General features: G+C 40.9%; 1 protein-coding gene across 1 annotated transcript in view; it reads right to left on the bottom strand.

The window, feature by feature from the left end:
- LOC145989196 (mitochondrial sodium/calcium exchanger protein-like) overlaps window positions 1-24,424 on the bottom strand; it is an 85,059-nt gene extending 60,635 nt beyond the window's left edge. Inside the window, exon 1 of the mRNA XM_083124498.1 lies at window positions 24,213-24,424. Within this exon, the coding sequence (XP_082980624.1) occupies window positions 24,213-24,227 (15 nt within the window). The 5' untranslated portion in view covers window positions 24,228-24,424. The remainder of the gene's footprint in view (window positions 1-24,212) is intronic.
- Window positions 24,425-25,877: the final 1,453 nt, after the last annotated feature.

Here is a 25,877-nt window from a genome sequence, read left to right as displayed (position 1 = left end):
TGCAGAACTTTATGTTGCATGGTACTGATTTCTTTCCTTTACCCAACGCACGCAAACTGAACACTCAGCCGTTGTTGTTAATTATACAACGTATTTGACAATTGATTAATAACTGAATTGCGTACCTCAACTGCTTGTGCCTTGAAATCAAGGGATTCCGGGTTCGATACCCGGTGGAGGCACATAGTGGTTCGGATCCCATTTTAAACTGTAGGCCCAGTCCCGATTTAAAACTTAAGACTTAAAACAATGGAAGTTAATCTAAAAGTGTACATTTCAGTCACGGCCATTTATGTTAATTATTATAAGAGCGTTGCAGGAACATGGTAACTTTAAACTGAAGATTTTTTTTAGAGAGAGTGAGTAGTATAGTGCCCGGGTTCTACGCCCTCATTTGGGGCTCGAATCATCATGTGGGGCTCAGTGTTGCCAACTCACCCCACGAAAATTTCACCAACTGATATTTTGAAGTTTTTTATGATGTATTTGAGGGCAGAGTTGGCAACACTGTGGGCCCACTGTAGCTTTTTATGTCTGGCAACACTGCCGTAGACAGAGTTGGCAACACTGTGGGCCCACTGTAGCCTTTTATAAGGGGGGTTTATTGCCCTGTTTACATCTGGCAACACTGCCGTAGACAGTGTTGGGTTCACTGTAATCAAAGGACCTGAGGGGTCCTGCCCTGTTTACATCTGGCAACACTGCCGTAGGAGTTGGCCTGTGGGCCCACTGTAGCTTTTTATGAGGGGTCTATTGCTCTGTTTACATCTGGCAACACTGCCGTATGACAGAGTTGGGTTCACTGTAATCAAAGGACCTGAGGGGCCCATGCACCTGTCTGGCAACTGCCGTAGACAGAGTTGGCCTGTGGGCCCACTGTAGCCTTATGTATTTGAGGACAGAGTTGGCAACACTGTGTTATTGTAGCTTTTTATGAGGGGGGTCTATGGCTTTTTTTTTACATTTGCCTACCTACTCTACAAAAATTCTACTATATGATCTTTCACAGGGCTAAAGCTAACCTACAAATAGTGGCAGCACTGACGAGGCTCGAATTATTATTTGAGGCTCGAAATCGAATCGCTAAATATAAAATAAAATAACAATGCCTATGAACCTGTTTGGCTTCAGGAAGCAGGCTATGGAGGTATCCGCCCAAAGCGCACCATCGCCACCTGCGAGCTGGGACCTGTTACCCTCCCTATCTAAACTCAACGGTTTGTTGATTATACACTTGAATAGCATCCTGACCCAGTACGACGAGGATGTGGGCAAGATTTTCTACATATTCAACAACAACTTGAATTATTACCAATTCCCCATCTCCGGCAAACTGCAGTTTGACATGAATCCCGAGAATAAAGGAGAGGCCAAAATTTCCTCCGGCAAGAACATCTATCGCATCAAACACGATAGGATGATTTTTTACTGTAAATTTTTATTAAAGGGCCTGAGGGGCCCATGTACTCTTTATGCCTGGCAACACTGCCGTAGATTTTTTGACAGTGTTGTTAACCTACTAGGTTTTTTACTGTAAACTTTTATTAAAGGGCCTGAGGGGCCCATGTATTTTTTATGTTTGGCAACACTGTTGAGGACAGAGTTGGCAACACTGTGGGCCCACTGTAGCTTTTTATGAGGGGGACCTATTGCCCTCCTGTTTATGTCTGGCAACACTGCCGTAGATTTTTTGACAGTGTTGTTAACCTATTGGGTTTTTTTTACTGTAAATTTTCATCAAAGGACCTGAGGGGCCCATGTATTTTTTATGTCTGGCAACACTGTTGGGGGCACAGAGTTGCCAACTCTGTGTTACTGTAGTTTTTTATGAGGGGGGGTTTATGGTTTTCTGTTTATGTCTGGCAACACTGCCGTGGATTTTCTGACAGAGTTGGCAACACTGTGGGCTTTTACTGTAGCTTTTTATGTCTGCCAACACTGTTGGGGGCCCAGTGTTGCAAACTCTGTGTTGTCGTAGTTTTTTATGAGGGGGGTCTATGGCCCCCCTGTTTATGTCTGACAACACTGCCGTGGATTTTCTGACAGTGTTGTCAACCTGGGTTCACTGTAAATTTTCAAAGGGGCCTGAGGGGCCCATGTATTTTTTATGTCTGCCAACACTGTTGGGGGCACAGAGTTGGCGACACTGTGTTACTGTAGCTTTTTATGAGGGGGACCTATTGCCCTCTGTTTATATTTGGCAACGCATCCGAAGAAAATTCCACTATATGATCTTTCACTGGCTAAGCTAACCTACAAATAGGAATTGGCAACACGAGGCTCGAATTATTATTTGAGGCTCGAATTATTATTTGACGCTCGAATCATTATTTGAGCCTCGTCGGTGCTGCCTACCCATCCGAAGAAAATTCCACTATATGATCTTTCACTGGCTAAGCTAACCTACAAATAGGAATTGGCAGCACTGACTTATAAACCCACTGGGTCCTCTTGGCATGTTTTTTCATGATGTGTTGCTAGGCTATTGAGCATCTTGGCGTATACAATGTATATATTTTGAGAGGGGGGTTATGGCTTTTTATGCTGTACGAATACTGGAAGCTTGACAGTGACAACCAACAGAGTAGGTAAACCTACATCCAGGAACTGGCAACACTAGTTTCTGACAGTGAATTTGAAAATAAAATATTAAACAAAATACACTGGGGGAAATAATTGTACAACAATTTGTACCTAATTGTACAACTTAGGCTGTGTCCTCTTGTAGTACGGTTGTTATTTTTCCCGCCAGGTGTCAGCCCGAACTTCACCCACAGCGCTCTGGGGCGCAGGCGCACAGTGCGGAAGCAGAAGGTAGACGCCAAACAAACGTCACAATGATTTCCACCTATTTACTAGTTATATTAAAAATGTAACGTGCTACTTTATCATTTACAATTTTTCTACATTCAGTATTATCGATAAACTGTTAAAGTTTTACATTGTTTAATTAGTAAATGTTAGAATATGACTGCCAAGCGCAGGGTCACGGCGAGTTCAAGCGTGCATCTGTCGCGCCTCTCTGCTCTCCCATTCAACTTCACGTTTGCCGCGAATTCGGACAACAATGAAAGCACATGTTTTTTACGTTCTCGTAATACTAACCTTGCTCCATTGATTTTAAATTGCTTCCATCCGCTTTTTTTTTTCTGTGTTATTTCCGTATGCATTCGCTTTCAATAGTATTATCGCTCAGAAACAGAAGGAGTGTTAGTATAGCAGGCTCCGAGTTTACAATTTATTAAATTAAACAATAATTTATGTAAGAATATACTTGTACTTACCGAACACAAAATAATAAAAAGCACATGTGAATGTTTGCGTGTGTTTATGTTATATGACGACTGAGTAAAAAATAATGTTGACTCCCCGAAACATAGAAATAAAAAGTAGGTCAAACTTTTTCAACACCCAACCATTTTAAACGTCCTCGCGTAGTAATACGATTTAGCTCAAGACGTTTAAAAGAGTACTCTTAGTCGACAAAGCTAATTGCTAGGGCCCTTATATTACTAAAATATTCTTTAATTTGCATATTTCTCATACCGCCATATGTTGTTCTAGTTGACTTCTTCCAAAAAAATGCTAATTAGCGAGAGTTAATTAAGCAAGGCGAGTAAAAGAAGCAAAATAGAACATATGTGCCGGCGTGAGAATATGTAAAAATTCGATTCAGAGGTGGATCGAATTAAAATTGGAGGATATTTTGCATTTTTTTTATCGTACATAATTTTTTCTATTTACAACAGTATAAAATAAGAGGAATGTGTGACAATATCCATATTAATTAGTAAGGTATGTTGTATGCTAGGTTAGCTAACGCTGGACTTGGAAAATTTTCGATTGATGAAAAAAATTGGTTCTATGACGACCTATGTTTATTTTGGTATGGGTGGACAGAGGACACCGAGACTCGACCGACATACTAAACCCGACCTCTCTACGCGTATTCTACGTTACCAAAAAAATCGACAAGGGGAGATTTTTCGATAACTCTTATTTTTTGCAAAATACTTAGGTTTTTTTTTTTGATAGACGACAACGACGGAGTCATCAATGAGTAAACATCTGAACTCGGCGAACAAGTCAACTTCTGCAAACATTCCCCGAGTGTGCGTGCGTGTGTGTATATGTGACGTCGACCTGTTAAGAATGAAAAGGGGTGAGAAACAGATTCTACTCAATATTTATGTAATGTTCTGTCAGTGGTATCCTGAGAAACCAGTAAATGAAGTGGCTAAGTTGGTATCCCAGTGCAGTGGTGTGTCAGTGTCTGCAGTTGTAAGGGTTATGAAAGAGAGAATGACCGGGAGAGTAACAATGTATGCGGCTACATATTCGTCTGAAGTTTTGAGAGCGGGTTCTCACATTCAGAGGCTCTTATATAAAATGAATAGGTGCAGCGAACTATGAGTGTAACAGCAGATGATTGCGGTCATGGATTAGCTGACGCGGAGTGATACATTGAATCGGTGAGACCGTTTGTTTACAGAAGGTGTTAGGGTTTGTGATTTAGACCTTAGCTTGGATATGTTATAATTTTTTTTTTTTTATATAGAGAAAAGAGAGAGAGGGTCATGTAACTGGTGATTTGCTTGACTAAGGGGAATTTTCTGAGAATTTTTTCTATTCCAAATATTTTTTGTATGTGTGTGTGTGTGTGAGTGTAGAGATTTATGCGCTTATGTATGTGTGTAAACATTAAGGCATTGACTTGTTAAGAATGTTACATCAATAATACTGTCTCGGGAATGTTATGCTTTTTTTTTCTCTATAAAAAAGAGAAATTTGTGTTGATTGTTTGGTTAAAAAGAATTTTTCTAATTATTTGTTTTGTCACAAGAATTGTTTGCATTCCAAACATTCCTAAGTGTTTGCATAAAGATTGATACATTTACAGCTATATATGTGCATTAACTTGTTAAGAATATTACATCAATAATACCGGCTCGGAAATATCATGTCCTCTTCCTCTATAGAAGGTCATATAAAATGTGCTAATTGGTTGGCTAAGGGGGATTTTCTGATTAGTAAATTGAGGTTATAAATACGTACGTATAAAGGTTTTGCTAATATGGAATGCTAAAGCTCAGTATTTGGCTCTCTCAGGGATTCGAATTCTATTAGGTTAAACAGCATAGAAATTTCACAGCAAGACTTCTCATATTTACTGACGATATTCTTAACAACCTGTGTTGTGATTCCACTATAAACTGTATACAAAATATGCAGTTCCTAGAATGAGATGGACGAGGCTTATGAACCTCGACCTATACAACTTTGCCCTGTTTTGTTTTGTGGAAATGCTGTGAAATGCTGTCTGGTCTCGAAAATATTTGTTTGTCAAAGGGACACATGATCAATCTCGTCTCGTCTCGAATTTTTAAAAGCCTGTCCCGTCTCGTCCCGTGGGCAACACTAGCTCTGAGTACAGTTTTGTTCCAAAACAAAATGGCGCAAAATGTCCATGAGTATTTTCATTCACATTTCTTTCACATTGTATGTGCTTTTACTCTGTGGGTTTAGTACAGGTGGTATTACAAAATATACCCTGTGCTTTATCGACGGTTTTGTTTAGTTCTCGAGCCTAATATTGGGCACTCTGGATACACGTTTTTTTGGAACACGAGCGTCGTTCGTTAGCCATGCTTTCGAGTACTGCAAGGGCCTACATGTAAACTAATTGCACTCGATTTCCTAATGGGCAGAATTAGAGCACGTGATCATAAAATGCATGTTCAGCGTCTCCAACGTAGCTAATTTAGCACCCGAGACTAAATATGGCTGATAATTTTATTTCACATAAATGAGTGCGTGTTTTAATTTGAAATCCACCAAAAGTTGGTTTACGGATTTCAACACATGGTTATTTTGATACAGCGGTTGTGACGGATTTAATGTTGCGTTATTCTAATCGATTGCATTACAGGCGTCCGTCTGACTGCTACGTAGGAGAGACAGGTTCGATTCCCGGGGAGTGGGAATTTTTGCCTGCAATGTTGTTTTTTAAGTCCACTATGGCAAATGTGTCAATTAACTGAAATTGAACAATATTTTTTTATTTCTTCATAAATGTACATGAACGTACAAAAAACTTAGGAAATGGTGCACTGTTTTTTGTAAACATAAAGTAAAAAAGTAAAGTGTTTCCCTGTGCATAGCACCACGCCATGAAGGCGTATAGGGGGTGTGGGGGTAACGCCCCACACTTTTTTGATCCGGTCGTGAGTGGGGGTGATGTGATCAGCATCACGCCCCTGACCGCCTTTACCCCCCCAGGGTTTCCCCCAGGTACCCATGTTATTCGACGCTGGGTGGGCGCCGGGGCCGCTTCCATCGTTAGAAAAGTCCCCGGATTTGAACCGGCCGGGGATCGAACCCGGGATTTTTAGCATGGTAGTCAGATACGTTACCGACTGAGCCACCGCGGTAAACATGCAGTAAATTTTTTGATAAGTGATTTTAGCTTACTATATTTTTGTTTTTTTTTACTCCATCGATACCAGGGACAGTGTAGAAATATCCGTACAATTCCCTCCATACAATCGGTGATGTGACAAGAAGTTCTCTGGGGAACTTTCGCTGATAATCTACGAGGTGCGGCAATTAAATAACGAGACTGCGCACCTCCTGTCGCGTAGGATAGTGGGGGGGGAGGTAGCTATTGATGTGTTGTTGATATTGAACCTTCACGCGCACCCACTGTTTGTTTCATGATTCTGAAACCTTTTTTTTATTTTTGCAGGCTTGCTTGAAGAGGACAGTGTTCTGTACTAGAGCATGAATCATGGTGGACAATAAAGTTGAGCAGCGCATTAACATCAAATTTCTGGTGAAATTTTAAAAAACACCGACGGAATGTTGTGCAATGTTAAAAGAGGTGTATGGTGATAATGCTATGTCACGTGCGCGAGTGTTCGAATGGCACAAACGATTTTCAGAAGGGAGGGAGGAGGGTGAAGATGATGAACGTCGCGGCCGCCCTGTGAGTTCAAGAAAGGACGACAATGTTCAAAAAATTCATGAACTTGTGCGGAAAGACAGACGTCTGAGCATTCGGATGCTCGCAGACATGATGAACATTAACAAAGAGACAGTAAGACAAATTTTGCATGAGAATTTAAACATGAGAAAAGTGTGTGCAAAAATTGTTCCGAAAAACCTCTCTCAGGACCAAAAAGACAATCGAAAGATCATTTGCTGTGATGTCATGGAGCGACTCAAAGCAGACCCAGAATTGCTAACACGTGTCATCACTTGTGATGAAACATGGATTTTCCAATATGATCCCGAGACCAAGCGTCAATCCATGCACTGGAAGACTCCCACATCGCAAGAATGAAAAAAGCACGAATGAGCAAGCCGAAACTGAAGGCAATGCTCATCGTTTTTTTTTTTTTTTTTTTTTTCGATATCAGGGGTATCATCATGACTGAATGGGTGCCTCAGGGGTCAAACGGTGAATCAGACCTACTACAAAGAGACCAGATTTGTGGAAGAACGATGCATGGATCCTTCACCAGGACAATGCACCTGCCCATAATGCCCTTTCTGTGAAGCAATTTTTAGCCGCCAAGCGCATTCCTGTGCTCGACCATCCTCTGTATTCCCCAGACATGGACCCCTGTGTCTATTTCTTCCCAAAAGTGAAAAGTGCATTGAAGGGAACACATTTTCACTCCGTGTAAGAGGTGAAACGAAAAACGGCAGAGTTGTTGAACAGTGTGATATTTGATGACCTACAGCATTGCTTTGAACAATGGAAGACACGTATGCAGCTGTGTATTGATAGGGGAGGGGAGTATATTGAAGGGGATACCAGTCAATTGTAACTTTCTTGCAATACATCACAGTTATGACACCAGTCTTGTTATTGAATTGCCACACCTCGTATACTCCGGCCGTTGTAGCAACCGGTGTCCATTCACAGCGCAGATCGGTTATTTTGACAAAATCCTGTTTCCCTGCTGGCTGCTTTGGGGAGGGAGATTTATAATGTTGCCGCTTCTTGCCCAAGCATTAGGCCTAATTGACCGCGAGTTCCTTAGTAGGTAAACGCGGCAACAGAGGGTCACTGCCATAAAGGCGGCCCCCGCGCCGCATATAAAGGCGGCGGGAATGTAGTGAAGACGAACGAAAAGAATGATTATATGGTAAGCGTCAGGGGTTGCAACGTTTAGAAAGTCGTTGATTTTGTTTCTGTATTTTCCGTCGTTGGGTTTCCTCGTCATGTCGATCGTCGCGAATCCGAAATTGTCACTGTTCCAGCAAGAAGAGCAGCGTTCCGAAAATTGATTGATCAACAGGCCGTTGAGTTTAGATAACATGGAAGGTAGAAATTCGGTAAACGTTCTTAAACGTTGAAACGTTTCAAACGTTGTTTTCAGGACAATGAATCTCTTTGGTTTCCGAAAGCAAACAATGGAGACTGTACACCGCACGGCAGATCACGAATTTCTACCTTCCATGTTATCTAAACTCAACGTCCTGTTGATCAATCAATTTTCGGAACGCTGCTCTTCTTGCTGGAACAGTGACAATTTCGGATTCGCGACGATCGACATGACGAGGAAACCCAACGACGGAAAATACAGAACAAAATCAACGACTTTCTAAACGTTGCAACCCCTGACGCTTACCATATAATCATTCTTTTCGTTCGTCTTCACTACATTCCCCGCCGCCTTTATATGCGGCGCGGGGGCCGCCTTTATGGCAGTGACCCTCTGTTGCCGCGTTTACCTACTAAGGAACTCGCGGTCAATTAGGCCTAATGCTTGGGCAAGAAGCGGCAACATTATAAATCTCCTCCCCAAAGCAGCCAGCAGGGAAACAGGATTTTGTCAAAATAACCGATCTGCGCTGTGAATGGACACCGGTTGCTACAACGGCCGGAGTATACGAGGTGTGGCAATTCAATAACAAGACTGGTGTCATAACTGTGATGTATTGCAAGAAAGTTACAATTGACTGGTATCCCCTTCAATATACTCCCCTCCCCTATCAATACACAGCTGCATACGTGTCTTCCATTGTTCAAAGCAATGCTGTAGGTCATCAAATATCACACTGTTCAACAACTCTGCCGTTTTTCGTTTCACCTCTTACACGGAGTGAAAATGTGTTCCCTTCAATGCACTTTTCACTTTTGGGAAGAAATAGACACAGGGGTCCATGTCTGGGGAATACAGAGGATGGTCGAGCACAGGAATGCGCTTGGCGGCTAAAAATTGCTTCACAGAAAGGGCATTATGGGCAGGTGCATTGTCCTGGTGAAGGATCCATGCATCGTTCTTCCACAAATCTGGTCTCTTTGTAGTAGGTCTGATTCACCGTTTGACCCCTGAGGCACCCATTCAGTCATGATGATACCCCTGATATCGAAAAAAACAAAAAAAAAAAAAACGATGAGCATTGCCTTCAGTTTCGGCTTGCTCATTCGTGCTTTTTTCATTCTTGCGATGTGGGAGTCTTCCAGTGCATGGATTGACGCTTGGTCTCGGGATCATATTGGAAAATCCATGTTTCATCACAAGTGATGACACGTGTTAGCAATTCTGGGTCTGCTTTGAGTCGCTCCATGACATCACAGCAAATGATCTTTCGATTGTCTTTTTGGTCCTGAGAGAGGTTTTTCGGAACAATTTTTGCACACACTTTTCTCATGTTTAAATTCTCATGCAAAATTTGTCTTACTGTCTCTTTGTTAATGTTCATCATGTCTGCGAGCATCCGAATGCTCAGACGTCTGTCTTTCCGCACAAGTTCATGAATTTTTTGAACATTGTCGTCCTTTCTTGAACTCACAGGGCGGCCGCGACGTTCATCATCTTCACCCTCCTCCCTCCCTTCTGAAAATCGTTTGTGCCATTCGAACACTCGCGCACGTGACATAGCATTATCACCATACACCTCTTTTAACATTGCACAACATTCCGTCGGTGTTTTTTAAAATTTCACCAGAAATTTGATGTTAATGCGCTGCTCAACTTTATTGTCCACCATGATTCATGCTCTAGTACAGAACACTGTCCTCTTCAAGCAAGCCTGCAAAAATAAAAAAAAGGTTTCAGAATCATGAAACAAACAGTGGGTGCGCGTGAAGGTTCAATATCAACAACACATCAATAGCTACCTCCCCCCCCACTATCCTACGCGACAGGAGGTGCGCAGTCTCGTTATTTAATTGCCGCACCTCGTAGATTATCAGCGAAAGTTCCCCAGAGAACTTCTTGTCACATCACCGATTGTATGGAGGGAATTGTACGGATATTTCTACACTGTCCCTGGTATCGATGGAGTAAAAAAAAACAAAAATATAGTAAGCTAAAATCACTTATCAAAAAATTTACTGCATGTTTACCGCGGTGGCTCAGTCGGTAACGTATCTGACTACCATGCTAAAAATCCCGGGTTCGATCCCCGGCCGGTTCAAATCCGGGGACTTTTCTAACGATGGAAGCGGCCCCGGCGCCCACCCAGCGTCGAATAACATGGGTACCTGGGGGAAACCCTGGGGGGGTAAAGGCGGTCAGGGGCGTGATGCTGATCACATCACCCCCACTCACGACCGGATCAAAAAAGTGTGGGGCGTTACCCCCACACCCCCTATACGCCTTCATGGCGTGGTGCTATGCACAGGGAAACACTTTACTTTTTTACTTTATGTTTACAAAAAACAGTGCACCATTTCCTAAGTTTTTTGTACGTTCATGTACATTTATGAAGAAATAAAAAAATATTGTTCAATTTCAGTTAATTGACACATTTGCCATAGTGGACTTAAAAAACAACATTGCAGGCAAAAATTCCCACTCCCCGGGAATCGAACCTGTCTCTCCTACGTAGCAGTCAGACGGACGCCTGTAATGCAATCGATTAGAATAACGCAACATTAAATCCGTCACAACCGCTGTATCAAAATAACCATGTGTTGAAATCCGTAAACCAACTTTTGGTGGATTTCAAATTAAAACACGCACTCATTTATGTGAAATAAAATTATCAGCCATATTTAGTCTCGGGTGCTAAATTAGCTACGTTGGAGACGCTGAACATGCATTTTATGATCACGTGCTCTAATTCTGCCCATTAGGAAATCGAGTGCAATTAGTTTACATGTAGGCCCTTGCAGTACTCGAAAGCATGGCTAACGAACGACGCTCGTGTTCCAAAAAAACGTGTATCCAGAGTGCCCAATATTAGGCTCGAGAACTAAACAAAACCGTCGATAAAGCACAGGGTATATTTTGTAATACCACCTGTACTAAACCCACAGAGTAAAAGCACATACAATGTGAAAGAAATGTGAATGAAAATACTCATGGACATTTTGCGCCATTTTGTTTTGGAACAAAACTGTACTCAGAGCTAGTGTTGCCCACGGGACGAGACGGGACAGGCTTTTAAAAATTCGAGACGAGACGAGATTGATCATGTGTCCCTTTGACAAACAAATATTTTCGAGACCAGACAGCATTTCACAGCATTTCCACAAAACAAAACAGGGCAAAGTTGTATAGGTCGAGGTTCATAAGCCTCGTCCATCTCATTCTAGGAACTGCATATTTTGTATACAGTTTATAGTGGAATCACAACACAGGTTGTTAAGAATATCGTCAGTAAATATGAGAAGTCTTGCTGTGAAATTTCTATGCTGTTTAACCTAATAGAATTCGAATCCCTGAGAGAGCCAAATACTGAGCTTTAGCATTCCATATTAGCAAAACCTTTATACGTACGTATTTATAACCTCAATTTACTAATCAGAAAATCCCCCTTAGCCAACCAATTAGCACATTTTATATGACCTTCTATAGAGGAAGAGGACATGATATTTCCGAGCCGGTATTATTGATGTAATATTCTTAACAAGTTAATGCACATATATAGCTGTAAATGTATCAATCTTTATGCAAACACTTAGGAATGTTTGGAATGCAAACAATTCTTGTGACAAAACAAATAATTAGAAAAATTCTTTTTAACCAAACAATCAACACAAATTTCTCTTTTTTATAGAGAAAAAAAAAGCATAACATTCCCGAGACAGTATTATTGATGTAACATTCTTAACAAGTCAATGCCTTAATGTTTACACACATACATAAGCGCATAAATCTCTACACTCACACACACACACACATACAAAAAATATTTGGAATAGAAAAAATTCTCAGAAAATTCCCCTTAGTCAAGCAAATCACCAGTTACATGACCCTCTCTCTCTTTTCTCTATAAAAAAAAAAAAAATTATAACATATCCAAGCTAAGGTCTAAATCACAAACCCTAACACCTTCTGTAAACAAACGGTCTCACCGATTCAATGTATCACTCCGCGTCAGCTAATCCATGACCGCAATCATCTGCTGTTACACTCATAGTTCGCTGCACCTATTCATTTTATATAAGAGCCTCTGAATGTGAGAACCCGCTCTCAAAACTTCAGACGAATATGTAGCCGCATACATTGTTACTCTCCCGGTCATTCTCTCTTTCATAACCCTTACAACTGCAGACACTGACACACCACTGCACTGGGATACCAACTTAGCCACTTCATTTACTGGTTTCTCAGGATACCACTGACAGAACATTACATAAATATTGAGTAGAATCTGTTTCTCACCCCTTTTCATTCTTAACAGGTCGACGTCACATATACACACACGCACGCACACTCGGGGAATGTTTGCAGAAGTTGACTTGTTCGCCGAGTTCAGATGTTTACTCATTGATGACTCCGTCGTTGTCGTCTATCAAAAAAAAAAACCTAAGTATTTTGCAAAAAATAAGAGTTATCGAAAAATCTCCCCTTGTCGATTTTTTTGGTAACGTAGAATACGCGTAGAGAGGTCGGGTTTAGTATGTCGGTCGAGTCTCGGTGTCCTCTGTCCACCCATACCAAAATAAACATAGGTCGTCATAGAACCAATTTTTTTCATCAATCGAAAATTTTCCAAGTCCAGCGTTAGCTAACCTAGCATACAACATACCTTACTAATTAATATGGGTATTGTCACACATTCCTCTTATTTTATACTGTTGTAAATAGAAAAAATTATGTACGATAAAAAAAATGCAAAATATCCTCCAATTTTAATTCGATCCACCTCTGAATCGAATTTTTACATATTCTCACGCCGGCACATATGTTCTATTTTGCTTCTTTTACTCGCCTTGCTTAATTAACTCTCGCTAATTAGCATTTTTTTGGAAGAAGTCAACTAGAACAACATATGGCGGTATGAGAAATATGCAAATTAAAGAATATTTTAGTAATATAAGGGCCCTAGCAATTAGCTTTGTCGACTAAGAGTACTCTTTTAAACGTCTTGAGCTAAATCGTATTACTACGCGAGGACGTTTAAAATGGTTGGGTGTTGAAAAAGTTTGACCTACTTTTTATTTCTATGTTTCGGGGAGTCAACATTATTTTTTACTCAGTCGTCATATAACATAAACACACGCAAACATTCACATGTGCTTTTTATTATTTTGTGTTCGGTAAGTACAAGTATATTCTTACATAAATTATTGTTTAATTTAATAAATTGTAAACTCGGAGCCTGCTATACTAACACTCCTTCTGTTTCTGAGCGATAATACTATTGAAAGCGAATGCATACGGAAATAACACAGAAAAAAAAAAGCGGATGGAAGCAATTTAAAATCAATGGAGCAAGGTTAGTATTACGAGAACGTAAAAAACATGTGCTTTCATTGTTGTCCGAATTCGCGGCAAACGTGAAGTTGAATGGGAGAGCAGAGAGGCGCGACAGATGCACGCTTGAACTCGCCGTGACCCTGCGCTTGGCAGTCATATTCTAACATTTACTAATTAAACAATGTAAAACTTTAACAGTTTATCGATAATACTGAATGTAGAAAAATTGTAAATGATAAAGTAGCACGTTACATTTTTAATATAACTAGTAAATAGGTGGAAATCATTGTGACGTTTGTTTGGCGTCTACCTTCTGCTTCCGCACTGTGCGCCTGCGCCCCAGAGCGCTGTGGGTGAAGTTCGGGCTGACACCTGGCGGGAAAAATAACAACCGTACTACAAGAGGACACAGCCTAAGTTGTACAATTAGGTACAAATTGTTGTACAATTATTTCCCCCAGTGTATTTTGTTTAATATTTTATTTTCAAATTCACTGTCAGAAACTAGTGTTGCCAGTTCCTGGATGTAGGTTTACCTACTCTGTTGGTTGTCACTGTCAAGCTTCCAGTATTCGTACAGCATAAAAAGCCATAACCCCCCTCTCAAAATATATACATTGTATACGCCAAGATGCTCAATAGCCTAGCAACACATCATGAAAAAACATGCCAAGAGGACCCAGTGGGTTTATAAGTCAGTGCTGCCAATTCCTATTTGTAGGTTAGCTTAGCCAGTGAAAGATCATATAGTGGAATTTTCTTCGGATGGGTAGGCAGCACCGACGAGGCTCAAATAATGATTCGAGCGTCAAATAATAATTCGAGCCTCAAATAATAATTCGAGCCTCGTGTTGCCAATTCCTATTTGTAGGTTAGCTTAGCCAGTGAAAGATCATATAGTGGAATTTTCTTCGGATGCGTTGCCAAATATAAACAGAGGGCAATAGGTCCCCCTCATAAAAAGCTACAGTAACACAGTGTCGCCAACTCTGTGCCCCCAACAGTGTTGGCAGACATAAAAAATACTTGGGCCCCTCAGGCCCCTTTGAAAATTTACAGTGAACCCAGGTTGACAACACTGTCAGAAAATCCACGGCAGTGTTGTCAGACATAAACAGGGGGGCCATAGACCCCCCTCATAAAAAACTACGACAACACAGAGTTTGCAACACTGGGCCCCCAACAGTGTTGGCAGACATAAAAAGCTACAGTAAAAGCCCACAGTGTTGCCAACTCTGTCAGAAAATCCACGGCAGTGTTGCCAGACATAAACAGAAAACCATAAACCCCCCTCATAAAAAACTACAGTAACACAGAGTTGGCAACTCTGTGCCCCCAACAGTGTTGCCAGACATAAAAAATACATGGGCCCCTCAGGTCCTTTGATGAAAATTTACAGTAAAAAAAACCCAGTAGGTTAACAACACTGTCAAAAAATCTACGGCAGTGTTGCCAGACATAAACAGGAGGGCAATAGGTCCCCCTCATAAAAAGCTACAGTGGGCCCACAGTGTTGCCAACTCTGTCCTCAACAGTGTTGCCAAACATAAAAAATACATGGGCCCCTCAGGCCCTTTAATAAAAGTTTACAGTAAAAAACCTAGTAGGTTAACAACACTGTCAAAAAATCTACGGCAGTGTTGCCAGGCATAAAGAGTACATGGGCCCCTCAGGCCCTTTAATAAAAATTTACAGTAAAAAATCATCCTATCGTGTTTGATGCGATAGATGTTCTTGCCGGAGGAAATTTTGGCCTCTCCTTTATTCTCGGGATTCATGTCAAACTGCAGTTTGCCGGAGATGGGGAATTGGTAATAATTCAAGTTGTTGTTGAATATGTAGAAAATCTTGCCCACATCCTCGTCGTACTGGGTCAGGATGCTATTCAAGTGTATAATCAACAAACCGTTGAGATTAGATAGGGAGGGTAACAGGTCCCAGCTCGCAGGTGGCGATGGTGCGCTTTGGGCGGATACCTCCATAGCCTGCTTCCTGAAGCCAAACAGGTTCATAGGCATTGTTATTTTATTTTATATTTAGCGATTCGATTTCGAGCCTCAAATAATAATTCGAGCCTCGTCAGTGCTGCCACTATTTGTAGGTTAGCTTTAGCCCTGTGAAAGATCATATAGTAGAATTTTTGTAGAGTAGGTAGGCAAATGTAAAAAAAAAGCCATAGACCCCCCTCATAAAAAGCTACAATAACACAGTGTTGCCAACTCTGTCCTCAAATACATAAGGCTACAGTGGGCCCACAGGCCAACTCTGTCTACGGCAGTTGCCAGACAGGTGCATGGGCCCCTCAGGTCCTTTGATTACAGTGAACCCAACTCTGTCATACGGCAGTGTTGCCAGACATAAAAAGCTACAGTGGGCCCACAGGCCAACTCCTACGGCAGTGTTGCCAGATGTAAACAGGGCAGGACCCCTCAGGTCCTTTGATTACAGTGAACCCAACACTGTCTACGGCAGTGTTGCCAGATGTAAACAGGGCAATAAACCCCCCTTATAAAAGGCTACAGTGGGCCCACAGTGTTGCCAACTCTGTCTACGGCAGTGTTGCCAGACATAAAAAGCTACAGTGGGCCCACAGTGTTGCCAACTCTGCCCTCAAATACATCATAAAAAACTTCAAAATATCAGTTGGTGAAATTTTCGTGGGGTGAGTTGGCAACACTGAGCCCCACATGATGATTCGAGCCCCAAATGAGGGCGTAGAACCCGGGCACTATACTACTAGAGTGGAGAACGCTATTAGGGGGGGGGGGATATTCCTCCCGTGGAAAAATGCCTTGCCTTGCCTTGCTTTCCTCTCCACGAAAAAAATCCTCCAGTCGTCCATATATGCCATTGGCCTCCCTTGAACAAGCTGTTGTTTTCAAATTTCCAAACATCGTTGTTGTACTAAAATCAGGCAAAAATGAAGCAAGTCATTAGTATTCTTCAGTTTCGTTAGCATGTTATCATAGATGCCTACTAAATACTGATTAGTATTTGATTTAGGGACAAAACATGCATGTATATTATATGTTTTCTTTATTTTCAACGTCGCACCCCTAAATTTCATTCCGCACCACCTCAGCACCCCCAGGTGATTAATCCTGGCGCCGCCGCTGGCGCTAAACAAGTTTGCAACTCAGTAACAGAAACACACAATGCAAAGCAGCTGACTGATTGATGTACCATCCCTCCGCGGGGGTTGATAATTCGGCTACTGCGCCACAGAGACAGTTTATTTTGTCCAAGATGCACTAAGCAAAGGCAATATCAGGCATGTTTAAAACACCCGTCTTGCTTTCAGTTCCCCTCCTCACCTTCCCCCTTTTCTTCCCCTATCATGCACGGGACACAATCGAAGGGACAATATACCATCGAAATTTCCCTTTCTAAAAAAAAAATCCCTCAATTTGCAATGATGCATGGGTTGGCTCGACTCTGTCACACGATCTCTAATGGAATGAGTTTGCAACACTACATTTGCTCGCACACCGATCGCTGCGTTCACAGCTTTCCTAAATGATGCAACCTCCCCTCACACGGCGCTCAAGCCAAAAGACCCAATCAGCGTTCTCTACGCGACTGCTTCAACAGCGTCATAGGGAGCGAGACTAACATTGCCGTCAAGCCACAAGCGCGGCTCGGTCTACGCGGGTTGATATCACCGATCGCATTACAGATTTATTTGGGTGTGCACGTGCGAATGTCTGAATAGGCAGAAGCCGCTATTGGGTTATGGACATGGCCACTAGCGTACACAGGATTTTTTTTCCGGGAGGGTCTGGAATTGTAAAGGTGCATTGCTTCGTTCTATGGGGGGGGGGATACACAATAAAATCGTTTATTTAGAACGTTTCACTCTATTAAAATTGTGCTCGAAGACAAAATTAGTAATCAGGCATCAGTTTAAGTGGGGGTTGCATTTATACCTTTCGTTTTTCGAGTTCTTAGCGGATTATTATTTAACCCTCAATACAGTTGTAACGTCCCACGGACAGGTGCGTTCCTTTTGCTTGTTACCCCGCCATTAATTTTGACCTTGAGGCTACCTATCTTTCAGTACCTTCCTCAACTTCAGTGTGCTGTGAAAGCGTGAAGGTAAATGTTGCATTATCTGCTTCTGTGATGTTCTATTTATATACTGCGGTCCCGCGGACGTCACGACTGTGTTTGAGAGATAAAATCACAGACGATTTATTATGATCAATAGACAAGAGAATGGCAGATTTTTTATTTGTGGCATATACTGAATATAGGGACCCGTGGTTTTGAAGAATGAATGTTAAACAACAATAGTTAAGGACTAAATTCACGTTGATCAGCTGTGTGTAAATACTCAGTTAAGATATATTTTGGCTTAGTGAATTTGTTTTCCTTAAACTCACAACATAAACAAAATACTATTTTTGAAATGTTAAAAACAAATGTTTCGCTCTCAAAACTACGTAATTGTGTTCAGTGAATAACAAAGCATAAGACATGATTAAATTCACATCATTTAAAATATGTCTTGATATATTTATATTCTTCTTTTTGTTTCATAGAGGTCCTGTGGACCGCACGACTGTCTTAGTGCCCAAAATGTTCACGACTTGATTTTCTCAAAATTTCAGGAGGGCCCCATCAGCTCCCCCTGCGTACAACTACTGTATATTGATACTTATTATTTGTAAACTGGTTAGAATGCAGATGTCGATCTGTAGGTACCAGCTGATACCTGTTGTATTAGTATCGGCAAGTATTGCTTAAAATATACTAATCTTCACATCTGATACTTTTCAATGGTTCAATGGACCCCCTCCGAAAGGATTACCGAGTACTAGAATTAAATAATGAAAATATACTTCTTTAGCATTTGTTGTATAATCGATGGTTATTAATTTCCTCTGAGCAAGGAAAGGATTATAGTCAGATCATACTGCTTTGAAGAACAGCAAGGACATATTTAGCGGGTTCGGACCCCCCCCCCCCACCACCCGATAGACTTATCAAGTACTAAAGTTAAATAATGAAAATATGTTTGTTTAGCATTTGTTGTATAATCGATGGTTATTAATTTCCTCTGAACGTATTATGCACTCATAATAATGTGCATAAAATATTAATCAGAAACTATACTTCACTCCAACTGCATCTAACATTGTTTTTGTTATTCAATAAATATTCAATTCTTCATGTATTTGGCATTAATTTCATTGCCAGAGCACTTGATTTTATGTAAATTATTCCGATCTTAACTACAGGTAAGCTACATAATGAATATGCGCTGTTATTGCTCTATTCTTATACAGTCTTTTTACCTATTCATGTAATAATAATACAATATTAATTTATATGTTGTGATTAGTATTAATTTGATTTAATTAAATTATTTCAATTAAACATAATAATAATAATAATAATAATTATTATAATTATTATTATTATTATTATTATTATTATTATTGAGACACTTGGTTCGGACTCCCCCCCCGAAACATATTTCTAAATACGTGCCTGAGTCCAAGGTATACTAAGTGCAAGGGAGGTTGGCATTTGGGTGTCTGGAGAAAAGAGTCATCCCTTACACTTCTGCAATATTCGAGTTTTAAGTTATTTTGCACGAGTAATGTGTGAAGAAATGGGTTTTGCGCATAGGCGTGCGCACGGGGGTCCTAACCATGGACGTCCGCAGATTTTTTCCACATAGGGGCAAACAAGGTATTTTTCCATGGGGTATATTAACCCGAAAATAATGTTGGCCCCTAAAAAAAAAAAAAAAAAAAAAACACTTGAATTTGAAATTATCGCATTAATGTAAATTACTATGACTGAAATCAAATTATACGTGTGAAATGTATACTTTCAGGTTGACATTCGATTTCTAAGGGGGAGCGTGTGGCCCTCGACCATGTCCCTGTATTATTATACTTTCACCTAGATATTTAGTGTAGAGGGATTTTATCGCCGTTATTAAACGACATTGTACTCTTCAAGAAAATAAAGTACTTTCAAGCCGATTAAAGTTCAAAGCAACTACGTTAGAAGGGGGTGTGTTGGCGCAACCACAGGGGGCCAATGGGCATTGCCCCTACTCAACCTTGGACGGAAATCAATTCTAGGGGGGCAAACATTGAGGTAAAAGAAAGCACGACTAGCAGAATCTAAGGGTAGCAGTACAAAAGGATACTCAAGATGGAATTATTTTTCACATCTTTCTTGCATTATTTCTTCCAGACGGCCAAGAGCACCTGCAGGGGGAAAAAGACAGATTGTCTCCCTCAATAGCAAATCTTACACAAATAACAATATATTTCGGTTGTTTGTTTTGTTTTGTTTTTTTGCTCGCTTCGCTCGCAGTTTCTCCTTTTCTTACAGTCTTGTCAAGTTCACAGCTGTAGCTAGGGGTCGGCGGGAGTTGTCCCTGGGTGCCGAACGATCTAAATTTTAAAAAATTGTAAAAGGGGAATACTATGGCGCCCCATGAAATATTTTGTGCCATATGAAATCAATATTGTTTCCAGTTTCCAAAAATTTGGATCTAAAAATGTTTTTCTTGCTCGCTTCGCTCGCTATTTTCTCGTTTTCTGAAATGCATTGTAAATTACCAGAGAGAGAACTACTAAGTGCTTCAGACTCTTGCTGCTAAACAGTTTGGTCTTAAATGCATGAACACAATTGTTTCGAGGAAAAGGAGAGCGGCACATTTCAGACACAATTTCTTTATTCGTTATGGTGCCTCTATGTTGCTGCGTTGTGTATTAATATATACGATGTCCTCCTCCGTGGCCGTGCGGTCTAAGGTGCTGTGCTTTGGGCTCCGACTGCGGGACGGCATGGGTTCGAGTCCGCCTGTGTTCAGTCTTTGGGTTCTCGGTCTGGGTATATGACCGGTAGCAACCCACCATAGTGAGGAAATTGGGGAGCTACGAGTGAGTAGCGTAATCCGGTGTGGGAAATTTCCTATAACGGCTGGGAGTTCGACGTGCTAACCCCACGTCACCCCATTACCGGTTGAAGATCTCCACACCTCTGAGTAGGATTGTGGGAGGGAGATAGGTCCAGGCCCTTTCGATGGCTGTCGAGCCATGCTTTTTTATTATGTATATATATCGCCGCCTCTGGCGAAGGTCTAAATATGGGCGAAGGTTTAAATATGGGTTTTGGAGTTATCAGCGCTCCCGGGTGCTGCAGCGTGGCAGAGGCGATTGGAACTGGTTATCTGTCAAGGACAAAGGTTGCGGCGCCAATTCGCAAGAGAAAGTGGTCGTTAGGTTTTAACTCGGCGTTTTCTGAATTCTCATTTGCTTTGTATAGGTTATGATATTAGCGGTACATAAAACAAATGTGGGCTTTTATAATGCCATGATTTGTTTGTGAAATACGAGGCGTATTCGTAAAGTAAGTACCGTTTGCAAATATTGCCGCTGTAGCGCTGCAGTCGCGACCGTGTGAGTTCTCGCTGACGTCCTTCATCCGTTAGTAAGCCACAGGCAGTCGTGGGAGTAGGTCATGCTTTTTCTTCATAGGTTTATGAAGGTTTGAAATGTTCAAGAAAATCAATCGGCCCGCCGACTGTGAAGTCCGGTCTGTGATTCGTTTTCTCAATGCAAGAAACGTGAAACCGGTAGACATCCACCGTCAACTGCGAGAGGTCTTTATTTTTTATGTTTAAAGAAGATTGCGAGACAGTTCACGATGAGCCAAGAAGCGGTCGGCTATCTGTTGTGACCGAGGATTTGGTGCGTGCGGTCGACGCGGAAATTCGTGAAAACAGACGCTTCACAATATCGTCGCTTTCCATGGAATTTCCACAAATTTCAAGAAAACAGTCCTCTACGAAATTATGACAGATCCCCCGAAATATCGAAAATTGTGATCAGCGTTTCGACGAGGATGATGAAGTCGAAGCAGGAGTGCATGGATGGCTTTCATCACAGGCGGGAACATTCTATGACGAAGGGATACAAAAACCAGTGCCACGCTATGACAAATGCTTGAAAAATGGTGGAAACTACGTAGAAAAGTAGTTTAAGGTCTGTAGAATGCAATGTAAATAAAAAAAAAGGTACATAACTATTTTACTTTATTTCTTACACCCTTTCGGTACTTACTTTCCGAATACCACAGAGAACGAAAATAAATTGAAGAAGAAAAATAGCGTGATGGTCTAAATATGGCCAATGACATGAGGTCTAATGCTGAGATCTCATTTTCAACAAATATTTGAATGTTTTTTTCTTAATTTCGATTTTTCCCATTCCGCGTGATTTTCAAAACAACAGATTATTGATAAATATGAAGTTTATAATGTTTTAGCGATAAAAGACTGTTATTTTTTTAAAAAATGTAATTGCTTTTTGTGATATTGCCTCTAGCAGCCCATATTTAGACCACAATTTTGAAATACATCATTTTACCATTTTTTGGAAATTGCTTTCTTTTAAAAAAAGGGGGGACCTTCTCTACTTTAGCATGTATTACATTTAAGTATATATTTCATAGATATGCATTTTAGAGACAGGTGCTTGATATATTATTTTTTTTCCTCCGAAAGTGACAAAATAAAGGGGGGGGGCATATTTTCCTCTACCCATCAATGCAATGAAACTAAAACAGTGAGATAAAAATAGTTTTTCTTTCCAGACTGAACTTTCATCAAAGCTTTTGCCCCCTAATCAGAGGGTCTGCGCACGTCCATGGTTTTGCGATAAAATAGCAGCTATTTTATTATTCCAACGAATGTTTTAAAGCCAGTGATGAATTCAGGGGGTAACCCAGTGGATCCCCCGAAATCCAAAATGACAGATCATTCGGACAATAGCTAAGAAATTTGGCAACAAGGTTCACTTTGGCTTCCTTTCATTTCATTCCCTTTAATTTAACGCAAGTCGGTCTGACACCCGAACTATCCTGTCCGCACATAGCGCCAGAGAAGGGGAGCAAATCGAGTGGGCAGAGCGAAGCACTCCAGTCGCCCCCTCCACACAATCCCGTTTCTCTCACGTGTTTATTGGTGGAGCCGTCTCGCTTCACTACTCTACAATGGGCACAAGTGAAAACTAGTGGAAGACCTTGTTCTTATGCTGTTCATTCAGTGTCGATTCCTCCATGTAGAAAGTGAGGAACTTCCTACAGTTTCATTTATACTTATTTCCAGCTTTCTACTTTTTAAGAGTTTATAACACCATTAAGCCTTGTTTCCAGTATTATGAAAAGAGTTTAATGAGCATTATACAATTTTGAGCACAATCAAGGTTCGCTACTCGACTGTCAGAGTCAATGTGTTTTCTCGTCATCCTACAGGTAGATGGGTGAGGGGCAGGGGGCAGTGCAAGGGAGGGCGGTGGTACGTGGGGGTTGCCCAGTTATACGGACCGCGAGGAAGCTCCCGTGGGTTCCTCAACAGTGATGCCAACTCTAGCATAATGGTTCTAAACCTAGCAAAATTTGAACTTCATTGGCACCTAGCACTTTGTGTTTGGCATAATGGTAAAATCCAGTATCATCTGAAGAACAGGCGTCCCTGGGAAACAGAGAAATTGAATTATAATGAAGATATTTTGAGGAAATATTTATTTTTTAAAAAATCTCAACATCTTGTTTGTACTTCTCTAGCGGACTTGTTTGAAACAAAATGAAGTATGCCGACCAAGGGACAAGCTTTTACAGGCCTTGATTCATCCTCTTCTTTTCATAAAAGGAAATCGGTAGAAAGTTGGAGGTCACAAATAAAACAAACGGACGCCGTTACCAGTCATGGAATTTTCTTCAACTTTTTTCAAGCACTATGCTAAACCCATTTTACTGAATGGTCGAAATTACTAATGTTGCTTAACTACAATAAATAATCAATAACGCAGTTCAAAACTCTAAAATAGCAAAATAAAATTGAACTTAAAACTACTAGAGTCATCAGAAAATGATAATAAATTTATAATAACTGTAGGTGGCCGCGGTGGCTCAGTCGGTAACGCGTCTGACTACCATGCTAAAGGTCCTGGGTTCGATCCCCGGCCGGTTCAAAACCGGGAACTTTTCTAACGGTGGAAGCGGCCCCGGCGCACACCCAGCGTCGAATGACATGGGTACCTGGGGGAAACCCTGGGGGGTAAAGGCGGTCAGGGGCGTGATCACATCACCCCCACTCACGACCGGATCAAGAAAGTGTGGGGCGTTACCCCCACACCCCCTATACGCCTTCATGGCGTGGTGCTATGCACAGGGGAACACTTTACCTTTTTTTTACCTTTATAATAATAATAATAATAATAATAATAATACTCTAGCATAATTTTATCACATTTAGCGTAATTTATGAGTTGAAACAACACCTTTCCTTATCAGGAGGTTGGTATTGGCAAAGCTGTTCTTAATCCACACATGACAGGCAGGGAGGGCCTGCAGCTAACATTACAAATCCAATGGCTAATCCAAGTGTGTAATTGGACGCATTTTCGAAAACTATCCTCGGTCTGTTTACCATAACTGCCTACACCCCAAAAATTCCACGAGTCGCCACGAGTCATTTTCTGTTTCCCTTCCTTATTAACCATATAATATACTCACGCCCAAGTTGTCCATGTTCTCTTCTCAATTTCTCGTGTTCCGGTATCTTTCATTAAAGCACAAGCCACACCACACACCATTCGATAATTATATCCCATCTGTCGAAGGAAAGATTAAAAAGCTGCTACGCGTTGCAAAGCGTACTTTCCCACGGCAAGGTGACACTAGTATGCAACAGCCACGTTCGGTTCTTGGAGTTAAAAACGTCCCAGTTTTACGTCATGATTTCTTCATTCTTGACAAAGGTCTCACGAAAACCTAACACCGTCACGACAAAAGCAAACTCAACACATTGACTTTAAGGTGATTAGGAACATTCGAGCTACGTTTTCTGGAAAAACAGATAAGAGAGGTAGGATTTCGTAATTCTGTTCGCGTGTAAAGTTGAGAAGTTTCTATGTCGATATAAGTCTAGAGGGACTATATCTGGTACCGAGTCCTATATCCCACTAATTCAGTAAACTGCAGACTGTAAGACTTTAAATTATGGACGATTTGACGGCTCCATTTTAAACTGTTTACATCCGTATGTGTCAAAAGTTACCCTGCCATAAATTTGAATTTCTATAACGTGAAAGCTGTAAGAGGTATTGCATCGAGTTTGCTATATATTGAAGCCTCGTATAGTGGGATCCATGAGTATTACCGTGCAAATTGTCCATGACTATTTTCATTAATTTTTATCTTACATCCTGTGTGTTTTTAAGCGATGGATTTTTAAGTACAGAAGTTGTCAACAGCTTGTCTTGAGTTTTCTTTTAATTCTTGAAACTCTTATTGCGTCAAATAAAGTGCACGAACATGGTGATGGACAATTTGCACGGTAATACTCATGGATCCCACTTTACTACCATCAGATTGAAAATTATGGATACTCGAGTTGTGACTCAAATTTCAATTTAACCAGTAGATGCAACTGCTGGTTTTTAGGTGTTTTCCAAACGACCTCTCTTTCAAATTCCATAATTAAAAAAAAAACTGTGGTCCGATTGTTACGAAATTTAAATACAGTTCAGGTTGAAAGGTTTTAAATACAACTCTTAATTTCCAGATATTTTAAATTGGCCAAAAAACGTTCTTGTGAATTTTGGGAAACCACTTTTTCTTAGTATTGGATAGTCCTACACAGATTTGCTTCCAAAACGAGGGGGGGGAAGGACAGTTTACTTTCCTTTGGTATCTGAAGTTTAGCATAGTGCGAGGGCAAAAGTGGCAAAACGAGGGGTGGCAACTGCATCCCCCCACCCCCTAATCGCCGCCACAATCTTGGTTTTGTTTTGAAGCTCCTTGCAGCTGTTCTTAAAACATCACTGTCAATTCACATTGCGAAACAGATTTTATACATTTATATATTTTATCATGGCCGTATTTAGAGGGGGGTTTAGGGTTCAACCACCCCGAAACTTCTGGCATATTGGATTAATGGAAGTTCAGAAACCAAAATTTGTAATACAGTTTCACAAAAATACAACAGGGAGACAATCCTGATATGATTGAGCTAGAATTTTTAAACTGGTTTAATTCTGAGAATTGCAGCCCACCCGCGACTACTTCATTTTCACTTCTGCTGTCCTCTTTCCAGTGCTGTTCCTGGATCAGACTGAAAAATCCCTTGTGATTGTCCCTGAATTCTCGTCGCAAATTTTAAATTTCCTGTTCGATAAG

Source organism: Lepisma saccharinum, chromosome 6 (genome assembly GCF_977018435.1).
Source record: "Lepisma saccharinum chromosome 6, izLepSacc3.1, whole genome shotgun sequence".
NCBI lineage: Eukaryota > Metazoa > Arthropoda > Insecta > Zygentoma > Lepismatidae > Lepisma > Lepisma saccharinum.
The sequence above is the reverse complement of the archived record's forward strand: the minus strand, read 5'-3'. Positions and strand labels throughout refer to the sequence as shown.